The sequence below is a fragment of the Haemaphysalis longicornis genome, unplaced genomic scaffold (genome assembly GCF_048455015.1).
Source record: "Haemaphysalis longicornis isolate Haplotype H1 unplaced genomic scaffold, Haemaphysalis longicornis Haplotype H1 scaffold_6, whole genome shotgun sequence".
Classification (NCBI taxonomy): Eukaryota; Metazoa; Arthropoda; class Arachnida; order Ixodida; family Ixodidae; genus Haemaphysalis; species Haemaphysalis longicornis.
Genome location: NW_027526407.1, coordinates 37911419 through 37937848, shown reverse-complemented (window position 1 = coordinate 37937848; position 26430 = coordinate 37911419). Strand labels below are relative to the sequence as shown.

The window sequence follows — 26430 nt, the reverse complement described above, 5'->3', positions numbered from 1 at the left end:
ATACGTCGGTGGTCCTTTTTAACCCAGAGAAATCTTTTTTCGGACGTTTCGGTGATTGACCCATTTGCGTATACTGTAGCGCATGCTGAGCATGCTCCAGTTGTTTATATATTTGCCGGCACCGGCGGTGATTAAAGTTCAGTTGAAAGTTAGCGCTTGTACCTTTTCCTTTCTGGTGTGCCGTCATTGGTTTTTGCGCTAAACATGTTTAAGAATTGAAACTCAGTGTTCACGTGCACAAACTCCTGCTCATCAAAGGCCAACTTCTCACGCAATAAAGACTCGCTTTTAATGCCCGCCGTGAAACAAGAGATTGCGACGAAGAGAAACAACAACAAAGGAGTGCAAACGACTTCCGAACGTTCACGCCGTACAGCGGTGATTGGGGTTCATGGGCGTCCCCCGCGGGCAGTTGAACGCCCCGGCGAACGACTCGAAGTCCGCTAGTTGCCCGTTGAGCCGAGCCTTTGCCGGGGCCCACGAGGCGCGCTTGACGACCGTTTCGGTGTCCTCGTGCGACTCGCAGAAGGACTGGGCGTAGAGCAGGAAGAAGAGCTGCTCCGAGCTCACCGTGGGCACGTCGGGGAAGTGCAGCTCGACGTCCTGCATCAGGTGCAGGCGCTCCTTCTGCGGGGAGTAGGTCACCACCGCAGTCCTGCGAGGTGGCGGGAAGAGGAGGAGAAGGAATAAACGTCACTTTAAGGCAGTCCGCCCTGGGGAAGTGTTCTCATTCCAGAAACCCTTGAGTCCGTCCGGGTTCTTGGGCTGTCTGCCCCAGCCAAAGCTGGTCGTCAGTGTCCGAGCCGGACAGTGCTCTTTCCCAGTGCTTAGTGGAGGGGAAGGGTCGGGGACGGGGGTAGGTGGGGGTTCTTATACCAGCCCCACATGATATCGTAGAGGGTGCCCAGAGCCTCGCAGAAGCGGCATTGCGAGGAGTACAGGGTGACGGCCAGAATGTGGGCTCTAGTGGGGAGAGCACGACAGCGGTATTCGGCACCAGCATGATGACTAAGAATCGTGTTGGGTAGGGTTAGTCGATTTTGCCAATCAATCAATCAATCAATCAATCAATCAATCAATCAATCAATCAATCAATCAATCAATCAATCAATCAATCAATCAATCAATCAATCAATCAATCAATCAATAAATCAATAGGTGTTAATAAATCAATAAGTCAATCAATCAAGCAGTCAGTGAATGAATGAGTGAATGAATGAATCAATCTAACAGTCAATGAATGAATGAATGAATCAATCAACCAAACAGTCAATGAATGAATGAATGAATGAATGAATGAATGAATGAATGAATCAATCATGATTCAATCAATCAAACAGTCAATGAGCGAATTGAAGAATGAATGAATGAATGAATGAATCAATTAGTAAAATGGCTCTCTCACTTGTAGGCCCTCTGGACCGCCCGGAGAGCAACGTGGTCCATGACACTGGTCCGCAGGCAGCGGCGGCCCTCGGTACCACTGTCATCCTCACCAGTGCGGTTTCCGTAGCGGTGCTCCAGGCAAACTCGCAGGTCCGCCAGGTCTTCCGACCACATGGCGCTCTCCTGCGGTGGTCATCCACGCGCGCGGCATAAACGACGTACGCCCCACTGGCCACGCTGTTGGGTATTCTTAGGACTTTGCCGACGGCACAAAGAGTGGCCAGCCTGGCTTCATGCCTTCGAAAAGGTAAGGAAACAATGTTGCAAGGTCGCTGTCTATCAGATATATTGCTATGTAATCAACACCTAGAACGATCGGAAGAGCAGAGGCTGGGTGAGATTGTTTTGCACCCTTCGGTTCAATTACTACCGATTGGTCGGCCAAACAAGCATCAAAATGTTAATGTGTAGCATTATTTAATTCGCACTATTGCCCATCCTATAGAGCACTTCAGTGGTAGTAGGAAGTGTAAGGGGCTTCTTAGACCCGCCGCGGTGGCTCAGTGGCTAAGGCGTTGCGCTGCTGAGCACGAGGACGCGGGTTCGATTCCCGGCCACCGCGGCCTCTTTTCTGATGGAGACGAAAACAAAAAACAAAAAAAAACGCCCGTGTGTACGAGATTTCGGCGCTCGTTAAAGATCCCCATGTGGTCCAAATTAATCAGGAGCCCTCCACTACGGCGGGTCTCATCGCCTGCGTTTCGTCGGTGCGTAAAACCTATGTATACAATCAATCAAATGAATGGGCTTCTTAAAATAGGCGCGCCTTGTGAGCCCAAGGTGTTTCTGCAGCCCCTTCTAACGTCATTTAGAGTTCTTCAGCAGATGCCGCCTTCAAAACTCCGCCTGATAATGCGGTGCCCTTATTGCGACTTGCCCGTTCGGCCATGGTAATCGAATGCGTACAGGGGTGACGTTTGTAGTTTAAAAGTTACCTAAACGTGCAACTTATGCTTTCGGGGACGTGGCGCGCCATCCAATTGAGAGTCGACGTTGTCACTTGCCTGGAAGATCCTGTAGAGCGACCTGGCCATAAGGAGGCCCACTGTAGATATGTCCAAGAAAAACTCTCTTCCTCCCACGTCCAACTCGGCGATGGACAGCGGGATGCCGAGGGTCTTCGTCTCAGGATCGAAGTGGCATACCATGTCCAGATTGGTGTCAAACACGCGGCCTCCCGACCCGACCACCTGCTCCAGCCACTGCTTCGACTGCGAGGACCAACAGGTCGATCTAATCTCCAGCAACGAGCAAAGAATAAAGCCGTTGGGTAGCTCTGGCCAGGTTACTCAGGAGCCCTTAGTACGTAGAGCTACAGAAGTCACGGCTGGCCTTAACCCCCGCCATCATCTCTCAGGGCCGTTCAAGGTTCGAATAAAAGCTCCATTCTCTCTCTCTCTTTATGTGAATGTGAATGTATGTATGTGAATGCGAATGTAAATTTGAATGTGAAGTATGTGAATGTGAAGTATGTGAATATACAGGGTGTCCCAGCTATCATGCACCAAGTTTTAAAAAAAGAGTAACGGCGTAACTCGAAGAAAACCTATTGGATAATGTTTGCAGTACTGTGAAGAAGCGGTGACTAATTTTTTCGTTAATGAGACTTAACTAATTATTTCTAATTAATTATCTAACTCGATAATTACTGTCCTAATCACTGAAGTGTCAATGAGGCATTTGTAGGTATCGACGAGGGGCATCTAACTGCGGTATTTTCAGCGACGAACTAATTGCGTACTCATTTATTCTGGCTGATAAAGAAAACCCGCGAAATATGAAAAATACCACGTGACGGCGCATCCGCGCGCATTGTAAAGCAGCGTCCCCAAATAAGCTGATTGAAAGCAACCGCTTCCGGTGTTACTCACCCGAAGAGACAGCGCATCACCTTGATAAGGCGCGTGTGCAGATAAGGCACAAACTCGGTGGCGATTTCTTCTTTCTTTCTTTTGTTTATTTCATTCTGGCTAACTCAGAGACAGCCTGTTTGAGGGCGTTGCTTTACGATGCGCGCGGACGCGCCGTCACGTGGTATTTTTCATATTTCGCGGGTTTTGTTTATCAGTCAGAATAAATGTGTACGTAATTAGTTCGTCGCTGAAAATACCGCAGTTAGATGCCCCTCGTGGGTACCTACAAGTGCCTCATTGACACTTTCGTGATTAGGACAGTACTTCGCGAGTTAGATAATTAATTACAATTAATTAATTAAGTCTCATTAACGAAAAAAATGCTGCCCGCTTCTCCACAGTACTGCAAACATTATCCACTAGGTTTTCTTCGAGTTACGCCCTTACTCTTTTTTAAAATCTTGGTGCATGATAACTGGGACACCCTGTATATGTTTGTACAATGCCCTGACCTTCTTTTCTATATTCGCAATGTTTAGCATCTTGTATTTTGTATCCTGTCACAATGCCTTGTATTGCAACATTGGACCCTACACTAGCCTTTGGCTCTGGGTCCAAGCAGTTTTTTTGAAATATCATGTTGGAATTGAAAATAGAGTGAAATGAAATGAAATGAAAAGCGCCGTTCACAACGACATTGCTTCCTGAGTAAGATGACCACACTGAAAATCAGTGCTTCCGGCGACAAGGTGCGTTCCGGGTTCTGACAGCATGCGACGCCGCAATGTTTTGCACTCTACTACGCGCTTCCCGATCAAGATCTCTTCAATACATGTGAAAAATGTCTTCGAATAATCTCGCGCACAATTCATTGATATCTTTAAGATTGCTTCAAGATGCAGGCATGTTACATTACCCAAAATTGACCATAAAGGCCCTTTTACATTACTTTTTTTAATATAGAGTAGCATCTACTAAGGTTAAAAGTACCAGAAGAAGGAACCGAAGGGCTACCCTTTTCCCGTTCTTATGGTTTCGTCGCGAACGTCAGCCGGTATACAACTTATTTACATTCACTACTGGAGTGCCATCCGAAGCCCCATAGACATAGCCTTGCTCATTATGATGCATTTAATGTGTCAGAGCTGATACAGCTTATGGGCTCAGTTAAGTTCTACGCTCAGATAAGTTCTTGCCCGGGCCGGGCCCATGCCTTTGTTCTGACGGCCTGATCTGTATCCACAGCCCTGGAACGGCTCCGTACGGTGGTGTAAAAACGGATTTCAATTGCAACCCATCAATCAGACCTCATGAAATTATTTTAACGAAAGGGGTCGTTAAGACCGTCCCCCGCTTCGACCACAAATAGCGTGCGGGTTCACAGTGCCTCCGGGTATTCCGAAACAACAGTTTTTTTCTCTGTTTAGGGCTCTTCTTCACTCATGTTTAGAACGGTTTGCGTCTATAAGCAAACTATATTTTTTCGCTAAATGTACTGTTTTATCATTCCCTCCGCGGTGGCTCAGTGGCTAAGGGGTTGTGCTGCTGAGCCCAAGGACGCGGGTTCGATTCCCGGCTGCTTTTCTGATGGAGCCGGAAAGTGAAAGCGTCCGTGTGTTTGAGATTTCGGCGCACGTTAAAGAACCCCAGGTGGTCAAATTTAATCCGAAGCCCTCCACTACGGCGCGCCTCATCACCTGTGCACCGTCGGAGAGTTAAACCTAAGAATCAATCAAATCAATCTGTTTCATTCCAGTACTTCTGGCAATTTGAGGCCGGTTCTGGAGCATACGAGAAACTCTAGTAAAATGAAACGTGTTTTTGGTTTAATAATTGTCTTATGGGCGGCGTTCGTTTTGATTATAGCGCCTGGGTAGGACAGGCCGGCTAAAGCCGAGGCGATGCCTTTAAAATAGTGCGTAGTGCAGTGCCAGGCGGGTGCTTCGCCTTTCAACGTGAGGTCGAAACGGGCCGGGAACACAACACAGAGTTCCTGCCACGAACGAAAAATTTGGGCTCGTGCACAGTTTTGAATGTCGTAAATGTGGCTCATAATTCTACCGTAGCGTGAAAGTAATTGTAACCTGTTCTTTCGCACGTATAGCATCGGATTGATGACGCGTTCTTTTACCGGAAATAAATGGTTCGCACCGAACCACCGCCTGCCACCGCCTCAGGCGATGACCGAACACGCCACAGCGCCGCCACCTGTCGGTAAATCAGCGAGTTACGTCTGCGATGTGCGCGCCATTCGGTGCCGATTCAATTCACTTCCCGATGCCGCAATGCCGTAAAATGGCGGCAGGTACCAAGGGAGGACATGCCCGTCGAGCATCTCCACGTGGTCTGGATATATTTGAGTTTTTGCACTCCGTATGCTCGAGTCTGTTCCGTTCGTACCGGGTTGACGGGACCCGACTGGGCAGGCGCGCATTCGTTGCCGTAGGGCTGATTAGTTCCGCGGGCCGACCCTCGCCATGCCCGTGAATTCGTTACGGTTTGGTGCGTCCTCCTCGCCCTGTCCGCGGGCTCAGGCGTAGTCGGGGCCAGGTAAACACGGTGCGAACGGAACGGACGGAGAATGCGGAGTCCTTAAACGCTGTATTGAAAAGTAAGCTCCGTAGAAGAGCAGCACTGAAAATATTCGGTTTATTTGCTGAGGATACTTTGAACGATATATTGAATACACCAAACTAAATCTTCAAGGCACGCAACGCGCGCTTAATTCGACAGCGCTTCTTCGGTAGGGGGACCAACGACGGAACACGGGGAAAGCAGGATTGTGCAGTAGCCGTTGCCAAGCAAGGATATTGTGCAAGGTTTGTAATGGCGCATGCGTGCTTCAGTTCCTTCCAGCCGGCTTCAACGTGAAAAATAAGCACGTAATCTCTTATAGATAGGCATGCATGATTTATTCATGATACATTCCAACGAAATCGTCTCATTAACTGTGTAGGTGACCTCACCGAATGAGAAAATAAATTAGTTTTGTTTTCTGCGTTCGCGCAAATTATACGGTCCAGTAACTTTACTTTATGTTCATTTCACTAATACGCGTGGAAATTGCTTTCGAGGTCGCACATATATCAGGACTGCACAAAATAATCGGCTTCGCTTAAAATGCAATCAAGCCATGTGCAACAAACTGCGTGAAGCAACATCGGCAAAGTGAAACGTTGAACCGATAAGGGGTAATAATTTTCAATCTGACAGGGGCGAGAGAGGCGATTTTCCGCTTATACAGTCTAACCCCGTTAATTTGAATTCGCTTAATTCGAACTTCTGGCTGAACTGACACTGCGGTCCCAGCAAAATTATGTGTATTTAAAACGAGGTTCGGCTGTAGTATTTCTTTCAAAAGTGCACTCTTTGGTTCTTTGGTGACTCATTCCTGAAATGTTTTGACTGAAGTATGGTGCGGGAAAAGAGCCAGCTTTCTTGATTAGAATGACCGTAAAATCTTATAGTTTTGATTTTTTTTTAACATCGGGGAGAAATTATGGTTATATAGGAGAGAACTTACAAGAAAGTTACAACCATTGTTGGCTCCTCCTGTTACAGGCGAACGACCAAATCACTATTGGATTAGCATAGCGTTATTTGGAAAGCTATTTCTTAGATTGGTAACGCTTTGAATGATGTGATTAGCACGATAAAGCTTGTTTGGCTCGGAGGAATAGCTAAAAAAATTGCCGATGATTTCATTGTAGCGACAAGGATAATTGTAAGCCTGTTTACCACGTAACCATGCTCGACAGCTGTACGACCTTATTTTTGTTTTATTTTTTAAGTCTGTCAAAGCAGCGCTGCGTAAGGAGGCGTGCGCTGTCAATGTCTACTTTGTGGGCGTTAATAGGCGCTGATATAGCTACATCGTATTGTATATGGTGTAAAACACTCATGGCATCCGTCTGATTGAAGCGTCTGTGGCCAGGATCCGGAATTTTATGGCATCCGCGCGCGCGCCGAAAAACGCTGTGTGGGACAGCCTGCTTACAAAGCGACCTTTATCGAAAATTCAAATGCATATCTCTGCTCTTCCATCTCCAAGCTGTTCTTCACAAATGAGTGGTTTGCAGTATTAGAATGCTTTTTTTAGAAATGGCACGTTTACTGTATAAGGCAACTCTTGTTCTAAAACATCTCAGCCTTCCATAGAAGATTCTCTAGAGTCTAGAGCCCGCTAGAGCCTTTTTAGTCTTGGTACAAATATAGCCCTACATACCAGGCTTCGCTTAAGGGCAAGGTATGTCGGCAAGATGTGTCTCCAGTCTATAGAGACGGGCTGCGTCGGCTTGTAGTAGGCCTCCACCTCCGCCATGTGGTTGAAGTACGACTTGTCGGTGTCAGCAATGCTGTCCAGCACCGTTTCCCTCACGTCTTTCGCGATGTCCGGGGAATCGATTAGGGCCATCCTTAAAAGAAGACAAAGAAGACAATTTGAGAAGCAGTCATATTACCTTACCATAGAAGTTCGCTTACGTTAAAGGAAACGTATTTTAGAAGGACAAAGCATCGTTCACGTTTTTCCGCGATAAACTGTTCAACCCGTAAGAAAAACTTATGTGATCATCATTCTACATCTCGTACACGCTTAATAAAACACCCGGCGTAGTGCTTGTGGTAAAATGCACGTATCAAATCGAAGCCAGCTAAGGTTCCAGCACAAACGCATCTATAGCGTCAGTAAATCATTCAAGTTTTGAAAAAAAAAGTCATGCAGCCCTCCATGTAACGACAACGATGGTTGAACGCGAAGCATACTGGTGACTTCGGACTTTGAGTCACAGACGGTTTTGACTTGGACTCGTTGAGCTTTGACTGTGACTCGCACGAAGTTTGAACTTTTGATCGCAGCTGCTTTCACTTAAACCTTGCGGCATTCGATTTCGCACGAAGAAAGCTTCGCGTTGAACCATCGTTGTCGTTAGGCGTAGCGGTGCATAAGTTTTCTGTGTAATTTACCCCGCCCACGCAACCCCCTTCAAAATCCAAACTGCTTCGGCAGTGCCAGAATGGCACTAGGCGCCGGCTTCATAACGCGAGGGACCTAGGTTCTAATCCGATGACAGGAAGCGTTTTTTCTTTCGCTTCACCCACGATAATCAACATCGTCAGTGAAATCTGGCTTTCCTGCAGTGCGTTTTGAACGGGACGTACGCCATCAGTGAGACATTAAAAGCTTCGCTCTAATACGAGTTTAGGCAATTAAAAAGACCACTTTTCTCGATAACAGTTGTACCAATTTTATTGCCAACTTCAAGCAAATAATCGAGATATTAAGAAAAAAACACGACGCAGTGACGACTCCCCTGCCAACTGGCGACCGGCCACCCAAGCCACTCCCAAGAAACACGGATGCGCTATTGTTGTAAGGCCTCTTGTTCCCTTTGATAGTATCACTTGAATGCTCACGTGCACTTGACACACTGGTAACTACGTGTTTAGTTATAGGATAAACACATAGACATCAGTGTGGTAAGTGCTGGCATCTGTTGCATTACTGCTGCCGCTATACGTCACTGTAGCAAGAAGTTTAAAAGTTTTTCAATATTTCTTTAGTTTTTGGTAAGAGGACATGCTTCGTGACTGAAATGGAGCTGAGTGATTTACCAAAGGCTAGTCATTTCAGAGTGAACAAAGTTTCATATCATCTTAATGGCCCCTTTAACCTCGCCTTCGCAACACCACTTGGTGCACCGAAAGACCGGGATGTACAACCAGTTCTGTGCCCATAAAGTTATTTGTTTCGACCGTCTGCTTGGCTAAGGAATTCATCGTACTAGTGAACATCAAGACAGGGACAAAGCTACAGAGAAGACGAAACACATAGCATGTGTTTCGTCTTCTCTGTAGGTTTGTCGCTGTCTTGATGTTCGCTAGTACGATGAATGTGTTTCGTCTTCTCTGTAGCTTTGTCCCTGTCTTGATGTTCGCTAGTACGATGAATTACTTAGTCAGTAACCAACTCGCCCAACTTAGCGCTTTAGTACTTCTGCTTGGCAGCCCACCGCAGGCGTACACTGAGCGGCTTGGATAAGGGAACCGACCGGTAAGAGTTTCGGACCACGGCCTCCTTCATGCCGGCCTTGGCAACCACTCCCATGCGGGCCGTGTCGTTGAAGTGCTTCACGAAGGCGAAGTTGAAGAGGCGGTACGTGAGGAGCGCGCAGGTCCTCTGGGACTCGAACTCCTGCTGCTTCCGGTCCCGCTGGTCACCCTCGAGACGCGCCCAGAAGGGCCACAGGTGTAGGTGCAGGACGTAGCTGAAGTAGGCTCTCACGGACTCGGCTTTCGTGTTCTTCATCACCGAAAAGACGTGCTTCGCGTACGACGGTGACCTGCGATACCGATGCCACGCAGGAATTGACAGACGTGAAGTAGCGGAGGTAGTGGAGTGCAATCCTTGTGACAAGATTAGTAGAAGGTGCAGCACAAATGGTTGTCAAAGAAAAGCAGTGTTTTAAGCACTTCGCTCATTACTCTAGCCATGCGAGGACAGCATGCGGGTGCGCTATCTTTAATTTGAGTCACAAGAAGAGCATAGAGATAGCGCGAGCATTCTCCAAGCAGTTTTGTACTCTGAAGGTCTGCTTATTTGTATGAAAACTGTCTACTGAACTTTTAAGTGTTAAAACAAAAATATCTTATTGTGGGTTTTAATGTTGCTTTAAATATGCAGAAACTACTAGGGATATTTGTTGTTTGGGTAGCGGGAGCGCACATTCTCGTGACCACGGCTAAGAAGACTGCAAATATAGCAATTTCCAGCTATGTCAGTGTTAAAGGCCAACACCTTTGAAGAAGGACCGAAAGTTACAAAATATGACGCCTGCAATATGCGTCAGAGAGCCGTAGGAAGGGGCAATGTTGAAACCGAAATTGAGAAAAGATAGCAACTGCAGCCAGAGAGAAGTGACATTGCATCTTGCCTAGCAAACGCGACAAGGAAGTCAGGTGGGCCTGTAACTCGGATGAAAGCTTGTAGACGCGGGTAGCGTTCCAATTCGTGGCTGCTAATGGTTAATAATGCATTTCAGAAACATACAAATCGTTTCTTTGTGGTGTTAGTCGGACTTTCGGCACGTTAGGGTAAAATTTCATGGCAGATAAATAATTCAAAAGTAGGTTCTTTGCAGGTTCTTCAGCGCCACATGTGATGCAGCGCGCGCTGTTGGCCATCCAAGTGATCGAGTGGGCGTTCGCGAAGGCCAAACTACACTCGACAACACGAAGTTAAATGGAGAACGAGCAAGACCAGGTGCACTTTTTAACTTGTTCATCAAGAACTGATTCCAATGAGATGATCATAAGACTTGGCAACAGCAAAACGTAACGAAAACAAGATAATGCGACAGCTTTCTAGACGAGCTTTTATGACCAGATGAACAATGTAGACATGGTTTAACATGCAGTGGGCGTACTTTGCTGCGTGATTCATCTGGTTGACAAGACTGCCGCAATGGAGTCGGATGCCCGTTGCAGTCTAGACCGTAACACTGAGCAATTATGGCCAGAACTTCATATGCAAATGCCGGCACACAGGAAGATTTCTACCGACTGTGGCATGCATTTCTTGAGGCATAGTATGGAGAGGTTGAACAGTGTAAGGCTCAGAAGCCCACCCTGGGGAACACCGCAGACCAACCCTGTGTAGCCGCTCTCTGTGGACGTATACACACACCTATCGGGAGGTCCAGACTTTATTAAGACCGTTCTTTTTTTCTATGAACGTTTATTTTGCCACAGGGGTATATATAGGGGTATGAGTTGATGGTGATTAGATGAAACTGAAAATGTTCGCTTCGCGGATGAAGTCAAGGAGTGAACGATGATAGCGCCCATGTATCCATGCGGCGTATGTGGAGGCGTCGTCTACGCGGAGGCCTTTCGCCACAAGGTGCCGCAGTCTCGTCGGCATACTCTCCTTATTCATCGGTATTTGCAAGCTTGCCAAAAAAATTGTATTGCTCCATCATGTTTTTGTACTGCTGTTACAAAGTCACGTGATCATCTGATGGGAATTAGTTTTTAATGACCACGTTACAGAGCTAAGGAAGACCATATCCTTGCAGTCATGCTATTGAGGTTTTGTCAAAAACGTTTGAAAACCACGTGGGTGACGGTGCCTTTGTGCCCGTTTAAAGGTGTAAGACTGTACCTGATGATGAGACACGTGTGGTCTTCCACTTCCAGGTAGCCAACGAAGAAGGCTTGCAGAAACCGGTCCCAATGCCAGTCGCCCTTTGACAGCGTCGACAGATCGGCTACCGTATTCCGGGGAATGTCGCTGAGCGGGCTCACCCTGCTGTCTGGAGGTCCGCCGAAGCTTCGTAGGGCCCAGGCGAAGCTCAAGGCGTCGTCCAGGGATTTCTTCTCCCCTTCTTTCTTCACACTTTATAAGATATGCAAGCAGTTAAGACATGAACTGTCACTCAGGGAAACCACACTGAGAATCTCAGTTGTGTAAAGGAACTATTTCAGTGTTTTGTATTATATTTATAGCCACAGGCGTGCGCAGAGTTCTCGATTAGGGGGGGCAAAGTCTTACCGCTGCGCCCCCCCCCCCCCCTTATAGCAACTCCTGACCTCTTTCCACTGAAGGCCCAGCGGTGCGAACGCAGTGCAAAGAGGGGTGCTTATAAAATTTTTATTTCAATGCGTTGGAATTGCAACACATACAAAATATTTCTGAGCAGAAATTTTTATTTTAATGTGTTACATTGGCAAAATATGGGCCAATTTGGCGCCCCCCTTCAAATGATTAGGGGGGGCGGCCGCCCCCGCTGCCCCCTCTGTGGGCACGCCTATGTTTATAGCGTATTTCCACCATGTTCATTTAAGGAAAAAAAATGCGTTTTTCATGTCTCTGGAGCATCTTTGGAACGCCTTGAGCACGTTTCAGTGCATCTTTAATTTTTACAGAACAACTTATAATTAAGAATGATTGTATTTTTCTCACGGTTCAAAAATTGTGTTTTAATATTTCGTAAAAAATCGGAAAGTACATTGTTGAAAGTATTTGTAATATATTTAAAAATAAAAATCATATTTGAAGTGCACTTCAAGTATACTCGGTCGCATTTCAAACGCATTACTTTTCGCTAAGGCAGGTGAGCACAAATGAAAACTATTCAAACAAATGGCATGCATCATGACTTTCCTCTTTACACTGTACTTTGTTTCTTGAACGCATCTGTAAAGTTAAATAATCATTGCGGAATTCAGGATGTTAGGTGACACTTGCTCCGGAATTAAGGGGAGCTGCCCAAAAATGGCTGTGCATTTGAACCACATGCGAAAATGTCCAAACCTTTGCAGAGAAATCGGCCAAACACAACTTTTCCGAAATACTTTTTATGTCCCAATAGCTGTGGTGTGGACACTGCACATCAACATGTCCTGTCCACTATGACAGCGCTATTTACTTTACGCCGCACTGACCGAAAGAACCGACGATCCTGTCCAATGCGGCCTTAATCGCGCCTCATTTTTAAAGACGATAGTCTTTCTTGGGCCACTAAAACCCAGAAATTTTGGTCTGTCTGTATGTCTGTTTGTCTCTGTGTCTGTCTGTGACTCGAACCAGCCCCCGGGACCCGACGCGGTGGCTCACTGGCTAAGGCGTTTCGCTGCTGAGCACGAGGTTGCGGGTTCGATTCCCGGCCGCGGCGGCCGCTTTTCTGATGGAGGCGAAATGCAAAACCGCCCGTGTGTACGAGATTTCAGCGCACGTTAAAGATCCCCAGGTGGTCAAAATTAATCCGGAGCCCTCCACTACGGCGCGCTTCATCACCAGCGTTGCGTCGGCGCGTTAAACCCTACAATCAATCGAATCAGTCACCCGGTCAAAGTAAAATGGACACTGCGCAATAGTAATATACTCACAGCCATAAAACCGATAATGAAGAACTACCGCGGTCGTACATGAAAAAAAAAGGGGTTCTTGCAGGGAGTGAAACTTCATCGTGTTCAATGAAGACACGTACCTAAAAAAAAAAAATGGCTCCGTATCTGGTCCTTTTGTTGCAAATGTCGTCAAAAGACGATAGTCTTTGTAGACATTTGCCAAGGAAATGCCCCCCCTTGCTTTCCCGCTCAACTCTCATGCTGTTCTTGTTCCGTCGCGCTCATCCCAAGGTAAACACACTAAAGGTTTGCTCATGGCGATTTGAATTTACCGCGTTCCAATGCTACAGGCCGGGTTCCTCGATGCCAGCGCTGCAGTACGGCGGAGACGCGCGTGAATCGAGGCGGCCGACTTCAAGGTTTATAGAACCGTGTTGCTATGCTCCACGTGCGTTCCAACCAGAACGTGGAACCTAGCTAATGGAACGTCTAAGACCGGTTTATATATTCATACTTGTCATTTTTATTGAACAAGACATTACGCAATTATAAGACAGGAAATTAGTACACAAGGGATATTTACAGTGTTCCTTTATTAAAACATTCATGGATGCTTGATTTTTCGATATCAAATGATATTCTACATCTACTGCAGAAAACCACCGCCTGCTGTTGCCCGCGCCACCTCCTGGCGGCAAATGACAAATCACGCGGCAACAACAACGAAAGGTTCCACTAGCTAGGTTCCACGTTCTGCTTGGAACGCACGTGGAGCTCGACAACGCGGTTCTATAAACCTTGAAGTCGGCCACCTCGATTCACGCGCGTCTCCGCCGTACTGCAGCGCTGGCATCGGGGAACCCGGCCTGTAGCAGTGGAACGCGGTAAATTCAAATCGCCTTGCGCAAACCTTTAGTGTGTTTACCTTGGGATGAGCGCGACGGAACAGGAACAACATGAGAGGTGAGCGGGAAAGCAAAGGGGGGCATTTTCTTGGCAAATGTTCACAAATACTATCGTCTTTCGACGACATTTGCAACGAAAGGAGCAGACACCGGGACAATTTTTTGAGGTACGTGTCTCCACTCAACACGATGAAGTTTCACTTCCTGCAAGAACCCATTTTTTCAGGTACGATCGCGGTAGGTCTTCATTATCGGTTTTATGCCAACCTAACTGATGCAGTCACTATGCATGCACTATCACTGGCTCACCATTGCCATGTCTTTGCGTAATTATCATAAGCTAGTTTATTCCAAAGTAAAAAGCGGCCATTAACGCTACGGATGTGCTACAAACAATGCCAATGAAACGTCGTATCGCACGGTCTGCTGTTCTTGATAAAGCGCCATGAGAGGGATCGCCTCGCCTTTGGCAAAAAAAAAAAAAATGTTGAAAGGTCACTGCGTGAAACATGCACACCAAGACCTCGACCGTACAAGAAACTCGTATACGGCACGTAAATGCCCTTCAATAATGCAAAACGATGAAGGATTCACTTTGATGGCCTCGACGGCCGTTAATTTTATACTTCTGGCTGGCATTTTTTCGATTGCGAATGAAAAGCCGTTTAAGAGCCGCGGCGAGACAAAATCCTAACATCCTAAGATTGTATAGTTTGGAGCCAAGTCAGACTTGGAACTTCTATTTATCTACTGTTGAACTTTCTGTTGCATTTTCGTGTCGGTCTCGTCGGGCCGCTGCCGCAGCTTTATGAATATGGCAGCTTCTTCATGAAGACGGTCCCCACGAAGGGCACTTGAAACTGCTTTGGCTTCTTTCGCCGTGGGGAGCTTTCTCGGTCTTCCCCACCAGCAATTTGGGCCTCGTGCGTCGTCAGCGATAGAAATGTGCAATAAATATGTAACTCCACGCGGCAACATATGCAAGGGGCGTCCAGGGGCCCAATTCTCTAAAACGACGGGCCGTCGTTTTGAAACGACGCAGTAGCGCCATGCAAATGCATGTGTTTCCGGGGTTGGGGTACTGCTTTGAGGGGCAACAGAATGTGGAAACCTTGTGGAGGAGCACTGTAAACAGGGCGCGAAGACACAATCAAAACGACGCGGTGCAGTGCGCGTCACTTCGCGCCCTGTTTCCAGTGATCCGCAAGGTGGTGCTCTCACATTTTCTGTCCCTCAAAGCGCCCCCCCCCTTCTCCCCCCCGCACAAAATCACATGCATTTGCATGGCGCTACCGTGTCTTTTCAGAACGGCAGCCTTTTTTTAGAGAATTGGGCCCCTGGACGTCCTAAGTTACATTTTTCAGAACCCTCGTCCGGGGCTGTTCTTTGCCTTTGCCGCCGCGTGCTCCGATTTTCAGCACCTAAGAACGCCTTTTGTACGTTTTCTAAGAACATGACAGGAGGGGAAACGAGGCTTGCTAGCGCGGCCAGATATTGCCACAAGCGCTCGGGATAGGTTAAGCTAGCGGCATCTGCCGCGGGTGAAGAAACTGCGCGGTCACCGCGATAGGCAATTCACTGCGCAGTACCGGAATGAACTGCGCCGCTATAATTTTGCTTATCAGGTGCCGCTACTAGAGCACTGCACGGGCCTGATTTTAAGGCCCGAGCCCGACCCGGGCCCGTAACGCCAAGCCCGGGCCCGGCCCGGGCCCGGGCATTCATAAGTGAGCCCAGCCCGGGCCCGGCCCGGGCCCATCATCTCAAGCCCAGGCCCGGCCCGGGCCCGTCGTCTCAAGCCCAGGCCCGGCCCGGGCCCGTCGTCTCAAGCCCACGCCCAGCCCGGGCACGGTCTTTTTTCTAGCCTACAGAGGGCCCGCATGTATGTGACCAGGCCTGGTTTTAGACGTTGAAGAAAATTAGTTTATTATATTTGGTCGAGTATCTTCGTAGCGGGAAATCAGACGGAGCATCTAGTCTGTACAAGCACGCCCTGAATTGTAACGCAAAAAAAAGGGTTGAAAAGTACACGTAGTTTAGCTCACACCGTCTGCAGTTCACGCCACATGGGCGTAATAATAGCTCGTATTCTTACACGAGAGACACCATCACCTTTGATGGCCAGACTCTTGGCAACTTCATGTGGTTGTTTCGGTCACAAGTTGGTATTAATGGAATTTCTTGCTCTCCATTTGAATCCACGCGTATGTGCGTGCGTTGAAATACTTTCCCTGGAGTGGTTGTTAAGCGGTGGTGCTTCTCTAGCACGCGAGTTTGATTTCCAGCCACGGCAGCCGCATTAAGATTGGTTCGGCATCTAAAACACACGTACATAGACATAGGTGCACAGCTCTAGGGTGGCTTAATTAATTCCTTCCCCTCTAGGGCATTCCTTGTAACCGTATCTTTGATATGTTATACACCAAAAAAATTTCCCCGCATTTCCCCGAGGGGAAGAATGTGAAAGTGCGAATGCAGGAGTTGAATTTGCGCGGTTCGGTAATGTTCGCGAAAGAGAGATCACACACACACACACAACTACAAAGAAAGAGAGATGCATTTATTCACAGACACCTATTTGTGTTGTCGTTGTACTTGATTGCTAGAGCGGATCTCAGCTTTGAAATTTCGTGTCAGTACTGCTTTAAGCGGGTGCATTAGCCCTTCTCACGCCCGATTCCTGGCCAATCCCCCACGTGGGTATGTGCCATGTACAGACACCTATTTGTGTTGTCGTTGTACTTGATTGCTAGAGCGGATCTCAGCTTTGAAATTTCGTGTCAGTACTCCTTTAAGCGGGTGCATTAGCCTTCTCACGCCCGATTCCTGGCCAATCCCCCACGTGGGTATGTGCCATGTCAGCGGCCAGGCAGCGCGCACCCATCTCCCCCCGTTGCCAAGGAAGACGAGGAGATTCCTGGCCAATCCCCCACGTGGGTATGTGCCATGTCAGCGGCCAGGCAGCGCGCGCCCATCTCCCCCCGTTGCCAAGGAAGACGAGGAGCGCGCGCACCCGCAGCTGTTGCTATGTGGACGGACGGCGGTCACCGGAATTCAGGGTCGCTTATAAAGTGCATTCGCACTTAATATAAAATCTTGATGCAGCACATGAAATGTCATTAAAGTTACAGTATAGTGACTATCAGCCCTAGCAAAACACGTTTTCAAAACAATGTGTACAACTAACACCAAGAAGCGCGTAAAAGTATACTCAGAATATTCAATTTTATGCTCTTTTCTACACTTCATGTCGGAACTATTAACGGCCGGGCCTATGAATTCAAGCCCGAGCCCGGCCCGGGCCCGTGGCGTCGAGCCCGAGTCCGGCCCGGGCCCGCGGCGCTGAGCCCGAGCCCAGCCCGGGCCCGAGGCACTGAGCCCGGGCCCGGCCCGGGCCCGCCGATAATCGACTTCGGGCGGCCCGGCCCGGCCCGCGGGCCGGGTCGGGCCCGGGCTTTCGGGCCGGCCCGGGCCCGTGCAGTGCTCTAGCCGCTACCCTCTCCTTCGCCGTCGCAGCTACGAAACTTTACAGTCTGCCTTGGTTTTCATTTTGACAATAGGGAGTTTTAGCTGACCGTCTTTCACGGTCCGCTCCGCTCCCATAGCAATCGGAAGCGCCATAGCGCATGCGTGGCGCGCTTGGCTGCGAACGGCATTGGCTCCGGTTGAGCTGAGCGGGCCGATGATACCCGAGCGGAGCTTCGAAAACGGTCAGCTAAAACTCTCTATTATCTCGTCGCTTGCCACAATGGGCCGTTTCCCCTAGTATATGTATTGTTGCTCCGTGACCTAACAACGCGAATTTAAAACATACAGATCTGATACTTCCGCCTCAAGATGCAGGACGCCAATGCAGTGCTTACAGCTTGTTGACGAAGTCGACGTGCGCGTGGGAAGCGATGCTGGGCATGCCAAAGACGAAGTCCGAATCGAATGTCTCCGGCTCCCGTAACACTACGCATGCAACGTCATCCAGTCTGGCAACGTCCATTTCGAAGATTGGGAACAGCTGCAGCGTGCGGGACACATCGGCGGCCCACGCTTCGGGCAGGCGGTGAGTCCGGTCGAGCTGGCTCAGGAACTGCCCGAGGTCGTGCTCCAACGTGTCGAGGGCCCGGCTGGAGCCGTGACAGGAGCGGTAGAACTGCGCCGCCTACGCAGACGGAGCGATGGAGTGACACTTTTTTTTAACTTTTTTTGAAATCTTAAATGCTTGCAGAACGTAGTCGCCCAACACACTCAGTACTTAGATTGGGGGCCGCAAAGTACCTCAGCCCAAAATTACTGCTCTATGTCCATCAGATAACTTGTAAACTAGCTAGAAAAATGTTTCTCTCTTTCCCGGTGTTGCCGTTCTACAAACACTTCATTAAGGCCATGTAGCGGCTGTTGGCCTGTTTTCCTTCAGTTGCAGCAATGAACGCTTTTAGAAAGCAACTTCAAAAATGAAGCCACAAAAACAAAGTAGAAACGGAAGGCGTATCTGGTTCAGCGAGCACATCACGCAGTGCGGCTCTGTGCTGGCGATAACTGTAGCTTTCGCAGCGCTTCCAGACGCGAAAGAAAGAGTGAAAACGTTTATCGAAAGTGTTGCAGGGTCTCTTTACGCATTGTCTTTGATTTTTAATATCCTGTTTTTCGCAGCTGCATATCTTTGTATGTAAACTAACCCTACGATACGCTAAAGCTGTAGCTGTAGCTTGCCGTAGAATTGCTCCACCTGACGACGGTCCGAAGCGGGGTATGACGATTACAGCAAATGGATGCAGTTCCGTGCAGAGCAAGGTTTAGCTTCCAATACTAGCTTTGCATTGGAATATTCCGGCATCGCACTCAAGAACATTTGCGAATTACATAAAAACATTTGGTAGCGTACAGTTTCATTTGCTGCAGCGTAACCAAAGAAACTTCAGCGTTTCAAAACGCCCTTTGTTCGAGGTTTTGTTACACGTTAAAGATCCGCAGGTGAGCAAAATTAATCCAGAGCCCTCTACTACGGCGTGCCTGATCGCCTGTGTAACGCCGGCGTGCGAAACCTTATAATCAAAACTAAAAATTAAAAAAAAAACTTGGTGCAGCTCTGTTTTAAATGTGATAATCCGCGCAATCTGAACATTTATTGCAAAAAATAAGTTCACGGGTTCAACGTGAAAAGGAAGTAATAAAAGTTGTTAATGGGGTCAGAATGGAGCGAACTAGACTGATAGATCCCGTAAAACGATGTTTTCAAGAACCTAGGCAACGCACCGAGTCAGCCCAGCATTTAACCCGCACAAACTTTTGTTCTTGCACATGAGAAAGTTCGCGTGGCTTGTCGCTCAGAAAAAGCCACCTGTAGATCTACGCTGTCGTGGGCTTCCATGTTTTAGCTCACCGAAATCATTTCGAATGTCACTGTTGTATATGTATATGTCAGTGCGTAATTTAAATGCGTACTACCCTGAATAAATTCGAGAAAAAGTTCTGGGTGCAGTTGACGTTCTGCCTTGGTACTGCATACAGCCTTAGTACTTTCGTCAGTCAGCCTTCCGTAATACAGTTAAACCTGTATGTAACGAACCTCTGTCTAATGAATTCCTGGATTTAACGAAGTTTGTCAATTCCTCATTGCCAACTCCCCATGTTTTTGCGACTTCTTTCTAACAAAGGCGTTTCGATGGCTTACCTTGATGTAACGATTTCGCTAATCTGATGAACAATTTCGTTTGCACTTTTTCTGAAAAATCGGCTAGAGAAATGCACTAATATAGCGAACTCACACTGCAAACTACGGTGCTTTTTTACATGTGAGTGCAGTGCCGGTTGGGTGCATGGCCTGGCTGGCGGCGTAAAGTCACGCGTCTCCACTGCTGTCTGTGGTATCGGTTGGTCGGTGATGACTGCTGCTGCCAGAAAACGAAAGTTTCGCCTTTCCAGGACAAGCTCGCTATTTTGAATGCCGTCTCCGACGGCGAGAAAGAACAAAGTCGCCACCCGGTACAGTATCCCAGCTAGCACCCTCTCATCAATTTTGAGTGCGTATAAGAGCATCAAGTTTGCGCAAAGGCGTCCTTTCTGCATAAGTTTGGTCTTTTGAAGAAGAAAGACCAGGACGCCGACCACGAATTCTTTCGAGTTTAAAAGGAATTAACGTTTCGGCTTCCACACGGTAGCCTTGAAACAACTCGAAAGAACTCGTGGTCGGCGTCCTGGTCTTTCTTCTTCAAAATGCATCCCGACCAGACCGGCTTCCGTCGTACTTTTGACTTCAAATTTGGTCTTTGAAACGCATTAAGGCCCCGACAAAATCGCCAAAGGCGAAAGTGATACTGAAGTTACAGTTGTGAATACGGGGGTAAAAATTTCGCTTCTCTGGAGTGCAGTGTAGTGACTAAGCTCGCGAGAAAACAGAAGGCGGAAATCACTCAGTTTTTCATCGTGAAATAACTGCTTGAAGAATGAGTTCACCGTCACTGATGTCTGTCATTCTGGTTTTGTTTATAATTCATTCAAGTGATCCTCAACCCGAACCTGCATGCAACGAAAACCTGCACGTAACGATAAATTGCGAATTTTTATCAAATTCATTATATCCAGGTTTAACTGTACTATTCACTCGCCAATCCTCGGAGTAAGTAGGACAAAGCAAGCCAGTAGTTACACTTTGAGTACGATTGTACTTGTCTGGGGTGTAGTAGCACAGAGCGCGAGTACGTCATTGAACATCGCGTGCTGTTCCAGCACGGGTCTTCTTCACAATGCGGCCCCCATCTTGCCGTCCTTAAACGCTCCCGTACGACATCTCTGCTATTATGGTGACCGCTAGGTCATTGTGCGAGCAATTGCTTCCATGCGCACAGCAGCCGTGACTAGTTTTCGGGAGTCCGGGCTCTGCTAAAGGCGAAATATCAGACTAGCCACGTGTATTGAGTTGTCACTCCCAAGAAGTGGTATGTTGCATGCATTAAGCTTTAGCTGTCCCATGTATGACTCAGGATGGCTGTTACCTCGCCCTGAAATTATTCACCATCTCTCTGTTCCGTGGAATTAAGAGGCGGTACAAAATATTGGCTGCGTATCTGATCATTTTGTTGCAAATGTCGACAAAAGACTTTCGTCTTTTGTGACATTTGTCATTTGTCATTTGTCATTACTTGACATTTGTCAAGTAAATTCCTCCCTTCGCTTTCCCGCCCACCTCTCATGCTGTTCCTCTTCCGTCGCCCTCCTCCCAAGGTGAATACGCAAAAGGTTTGCTCAAGTCAATTTAAATTTACCGGGTTTCACTGCTCCAAGTCAGGTGCCGCGATTGCAGGGCTGCCTTAAGGCGGAGACGCGCGGGAGTCTAGGCGCCCTACTTCAAAGTTTATAGAACCACGTTGCCCTTCTCCACGTGCGTTCCAAGCGTAACGTGGTACCTATTTGGTGGAACTTTTCGTAACTGTTGGTGCTTGATTTCTAAAAATGCCGCCAGAAGCTATAGTGGCGCGGGCGACAGCAGGCGACGGAGTGAATTTTTTTTTTCTGCAGCAGATGTAGTATTTTATTTCGCAAACATCAAGCACTCATGAATTTTTTATAAAGGAACAGTGCGAATATCACTTATGTATTGATTTTCGGCCTTATATTTATACCTATGCTTTGTATAACACATAGAAAATGTAGTAATGACTTTGCTTTGTGCTATTTCTCTATTACGATTGTGCTATTAAGCTTAAATTTGTGAACAGACGTGTTATTATGTGCGCTGTAAATCGGGTGGCTGAGGCCCCTGTCAGGCCACGTCCGCCTTTAGTCTCAGCCTCCGCTTGGTTTAGCTAAGAAATAAAAATCAAATACTAAAAAATAATAATAAATGGTGCCCTAGGGGATGAACCAGAGGAGGAGAATGACAAGGATATTGCGGGGCAGAAAGTGTCAGCAGTTGAGGCTGATGAATATCAAAGGGCACTTTAATAATATTGTGAGCCACAGGGAGGCTTGAAAAGTGCATTGCTATACCTCCAGAAGTTGAGAAAGAAGCTAATACAACTTACAGTCAATAAAACTACTATGAATGACGTCCAAAAAAACTATTTGCGTAATGTCTTGTTGTTGTTCAACAATGTTGACAAGTCTCAACACTTGCACCGGACTTAGACGTTTAGATATGGCTGTGGGTATATCAAGGAGGTTGTATAGAACTTCTGGAGTGGAGATGTTGCTCGAAAACTGACGCCGACGGCCGCCATCTTGCCGTGGGTAGAAAACTCGTTCCGCGGTACCAGACGCATTGCATTCGTCGCATAATGTACTTGTTTTTGCGGCGGGTTACGTTATATTTTTGCTTCCGTTCTTTTTTTGTTTTCTTTTGTTTTGTTTTGCAAGTTGATTCTCTCATGCGGCTACCTTCAAGCGCACCGAGCTTTTCTTGCGCGCGTTCATTTCGCCGCATGTGGTTTCGGTTATGCTCCCCTCAAGGAGGTTGTGACAACCTCCTTGGCTCCCCTCTCCGTGTTTCTAGTTAAGCGCTTCGCAAGTCGCCCGTGCGTGCGCCGGGGGCGCGCACATCTGGTAATTATTTACATTCTTGGGCGCTAACAACTAAAATAAACAGTACACAATGACATGTTTTTCTGCCCCATGTGTCGTCGTTCTTCCGAGTTCTCTCTTGCCAAAGAGCAGAACTCGTGTTCGTTCGATCCTCGTTCGCGGATGGATGCTCCAAAGGTGTAGAAAGCAGAAATGGTCTGCTCGTGTGTCGCGTTCGGCTGCGCTAATCGCGCGAAGAAGGTCTCGGGGATCACTTTTCATCTGTAAGTACTGAGGGTATCTGTTTGTTTTGGGTTTCGAGGGCATTACTAGTGTTAACGTTATGAGTGCACATTTGCCCGCCGTTTGTGCGTGATGTAAAGGGAAAATTTGCCGTAGCACCTGCCGTCCGCTTACTGAGCATACCGTACACGCTTGTTTACGCAGATATGAGAATGTTTTCGCTCGTAGTTGTGGTGGTCCTGTAGTCGCTTGGCTGCGCGAAATCACGTTTGTAAATATGTGGGGCGCAAAGTGTTTTTCCGCACTAATTTAAATGCAGGGTATTGCTAAGGCAGTTACCGTCAAAAATCAAGGCACTCTTGTTTAATATATTTCCTTTACATCCGGCCATACGTGAATACACTGACGTTTCTCGTTAGCGCTGTTTCGTAGAAGTTTTTGATGCACCGCAATGCTCTTCCGCGTTCTTCGTCCACATGATTTTCTTATCAATAGCACGCTGCTCGCGTCCGAACTTGCGCGGTCAACGAGGTTGTGAATGTGATTGGGTAACCTCCTGCGAGTAGTTTTCTTATCAATAGCACGCTACTATCGTGCCAACGTGCGCGGTTAATGTAGTCGTGCATCCAAATAAGTAACCATATAGTCAATGCGAGTCCCATGCCTTCTGTAAAGTGCACGCGGAATAAAAAAAAACCTGCTTTAATGTGCTTCAGTGTGTGCCACATCCATTTCGCAAAATACGATTGAAAAGCTGGAAATAGACACGCCGCGTTGGCTCAGTGGCTAATGCACTGTGCTGCTCATCCCTAGAACGCGGGTTCGATTGCCTGCCGCGGTAGCCGCTTTTCTGGTGAAGGCGAAAAGCGAAAACTACTGTGTGAACGAGATTTCGGTGCACGTTAAAGATTCCCCAGGTGGTCAAAATTAATCCGGAGCCCTCCACTACGGCGTGCCTCATCGCCTGCGTTGCGTCAGCGCGTTAAACCCCACAATGAATCAATCAATCAACCAATCAATCAATCAATCAAAAGCTCGTGCTTAATTTGGCCTTCGGCAAGGGCAAAACTGGGCATGTTGTTTAAACCAGAAAACGTGCATTTGCACTACATATAAAGATTGCAATATCCTCTTGCAGTACTGCTTAAAAACCATTCGAACCGCTACGGCATTATTATTTATTAATCATTAATGAATAAGCATTCATTAATCCTAGCCACGCCGCTAAAAGAAACAAGCGTGAAATAATCGCGCTTTCGCGTGTCCCGCACTTCCAGCGTGAAATCACGGCTAATAGTAACCTTATAACGCGGAATCTCTTGCCATGGCGCGCAACATGAGGTAATTTTAATGTTAAGTGGGCGGTCTATAGCCTTAGCTATACCGAATAAATGTTTATTGAAATAAAATCAGGGGTGGTGCCTTTAGCATAGCGCTGCGCGTTTTCCCGCATCGACAGCTCTGTTGACCACCGTAAGATATACACAGGCGAACTCGCTGCTTGAACCATATCTTACGTCAAAACCTTACGCGTAAGGCAAAATTCAGTCTGCCCTCAAATATCGTAATCGATATACTATCTTACCATCGTTTTCTCCCTTGTAAAGCCAAAAAAACGCGACCGCACTTCAGCGTCCCTGCCGGCGCAGCGCCTTTTCTACCCACGGCAATATGGCCGCCGACCGGTTCGCCCGGCTTCACCTCCCCGCGTTGCCCGCTATGGGCGGCCTCCACTCCAGAAGTTTTATACAACCTCCTTGGGGTATATAAGACTATTGCGGAGATTTTGTTTCACTTTGGCCGGGTGGCTGAATCGAGCCACAGAGACACACAGAGTAAAATTTATGCGTTTGAGTAGCCCAAGAAAGACTATAGTCTTTAAAAACTGCGAGAACAGCTTAACAGCGGCCATAACTGAATACTCCTGCTCACCTTGGCGTGAATGGGAGGTGTCTTGGTGAGCCACCGACGCTGCCCCCACTTTCCGAGTACGGCCTGCACTTCGACGAGGAAGTGGCCCAGAGCGTCTTCCCTGAGAGAGGGCCGTCTTGCCTCGCCACTGCACGCGTACTCGTGGAAGTCCCTGCTCCCGAAAAACGATACATGAGCACCTCGCATGCAACCAAGTTGAGTGAAAGAAAAACCGAAACGCAAGGTCTTAGAGTTGTTAGCGTGTGAACCGGCAGAACACAAGTCATAAAAATTTCGACCAATCTGGAGAAGGGGACCCGCACATGTTACGCAAATCGCGAATGGGACCGTGAAGGTTGTGACTTCCATGGGCAGAGTTGAAATGGAAGCGAAAGTCAGGCGGCGAGAGAAAAAGGAACATTTCCTGCTCGCGTATTTAATGTGTAACTGCTTTTGCTGTGAGGTGAGCGCGACAGCCGATGAAAATGGAAAGTATTTTGCGACTAATTGGCAACTGGTGACAACCGCGACCTCTATACACCGGTTCAGTTCCCCGCAACAACGTTTTCCGATGTTGCTACAGCTACATTTCAAACCGAAATGTGAGTTCCCGCATATATTTCATGAAGCTGACCTTTTTGTGTGTGTGTGTGTGTGGGGGGGGTAAGTCAAGAATAAAGCCATAATACTTTCACCAAGTAATTTCGGCCTTTCCAAGCACCGTAGTTCGCAATGGCCTGGGCTGCATTTATTTGCTGTTTGTGCCCTCCAGTGGTAACCGGGGAAGAAGTACCGGGGCAGTCATTCGCTTTTCAGTTTATACTGCTAATTAAGGAAGCTGCGGCTTCGTCAAGCTGCTTTAGTCAGCTTTTTTATGCAGTTTCCCCTGTCTGTATCTACAAGGCGGAAATAAACATTATTATTATTACTGGTAGAGTTTTATACTTCCCTACTGGTAAATTGTCTGTGTGCGTGGCATTCTTTTAGAAGCATCTCATGCTCGGGGCTGTGTCCCTCCCTCCCTCGTTGTCGTTGTCCGCCGTCCGGACTCTACTGCGCATGCGCGTCTTTTCAGCCCCGTCAGCGTTTGGGCTGACGTCAGCGCAGTCCACTATAACAATAAATACTTAGGCGGCGCCCGGTTTCAATCCCACGACTCTCTGGCCGCAACGGGAGATACGTGGCGCTCTTCCCACTGCGCTACAAAGCGGGACGGGAGCCTGTGCTACGAACGCGCCTTATGTCCTTCACTCATTCAAACTACGTCAAGAAGCTACTGATACAACGAATGCACGCGAAGCTGAGCGTCAACGAAAACGACGAACTGAAAACTAATGGGAACTTCAGTTGACCCCATGGCTGCTTCGCATACTACTCAGGGTACCCCTACGGGAAGATGGTGTAATTTTTGTTTTGTTGTGCACTTCTCCGCCTGCTTTTGACGCCTGCATTTGTTTTATCGGTACCAACAGCTGCTAGTGTCCAAGGGGCACTCGCCTGCAGGGGTCCAGGCTCCAGGCGACGTTTCGGCGCAGGTGCTTGCCCTCCTTGCTGCACTGGTCCGTCTGGCAGGCGAAGATGAACGTGCGGGGAAACGGCGCTCCAGGGAAGCGATCGGGGCTCATGTCCCCGAGCACCTCGCGGAGATACTGCCGCATGCGCTGGTGCTGCGACCACAGGGTGCCCAGTCATAGTTTGATGCGAGGAAACACTGTCGTGTCGATATATGCAAG

At 47.8% G+C, this 26430-nt stretch overlaps 1 protein-coding gene across 1 annotated transcript; it reads right to left on the bottom strand.

Annotated features, from left to right (window-relative positions):
- Window positions 1–348: 348 nt before the first annotated feature.
- LOC144141495 (neprilysin-1-like) lies at window positions 349–26430 on the bottom strand. The gene is made up of 9 exons (XM_077673049.1): window positions 26195–26430; window positions 24719–24869; window positions 17917–18206; window positions 11461–11694; window positions 9350–9640; window positions 7525–7714; window positions 2451–2657; window positions 1406–1569; window positions 349–655 (listed from the first exon to the last, which is right to left on the bottom strand). The coding sequence occupies exons 1-9, from the start codon at window positions 26353–26355 to the stop codon at window positions 364–366; spliced, it is 1980 nt and encodes a 659-aa protein (XP_077529175.1). The 5' UTR covers window positions 26356–26430; the 3' UTR covers window positions 349–363.

Bases quoted from the DNA above. Each gene is read 5' to 3' on its own strand.
- LOC144141495 (XM_077673049.1), bottom strand. From the start codon at position 26,355: ATGCGGCAGTATCTCCGCGAGGTGCTCGGGGACATGAGCCCCGATCGC. The intron at 18,207-24,718 runs GTGAGCAGGAGT...CCGTCTGCGTAG, and splicing joins CACCTCCCATTCACGCCAAG to GCGGCGCAGTTCTACCGCTC. The intron at 1,570-2,450 runs GCAAGTGACAAC...TGACCACCGCAG, and splicing joins CGCTCTACAGGATCTTCCAG to GAGAGCGCCATGTGGTCGGA.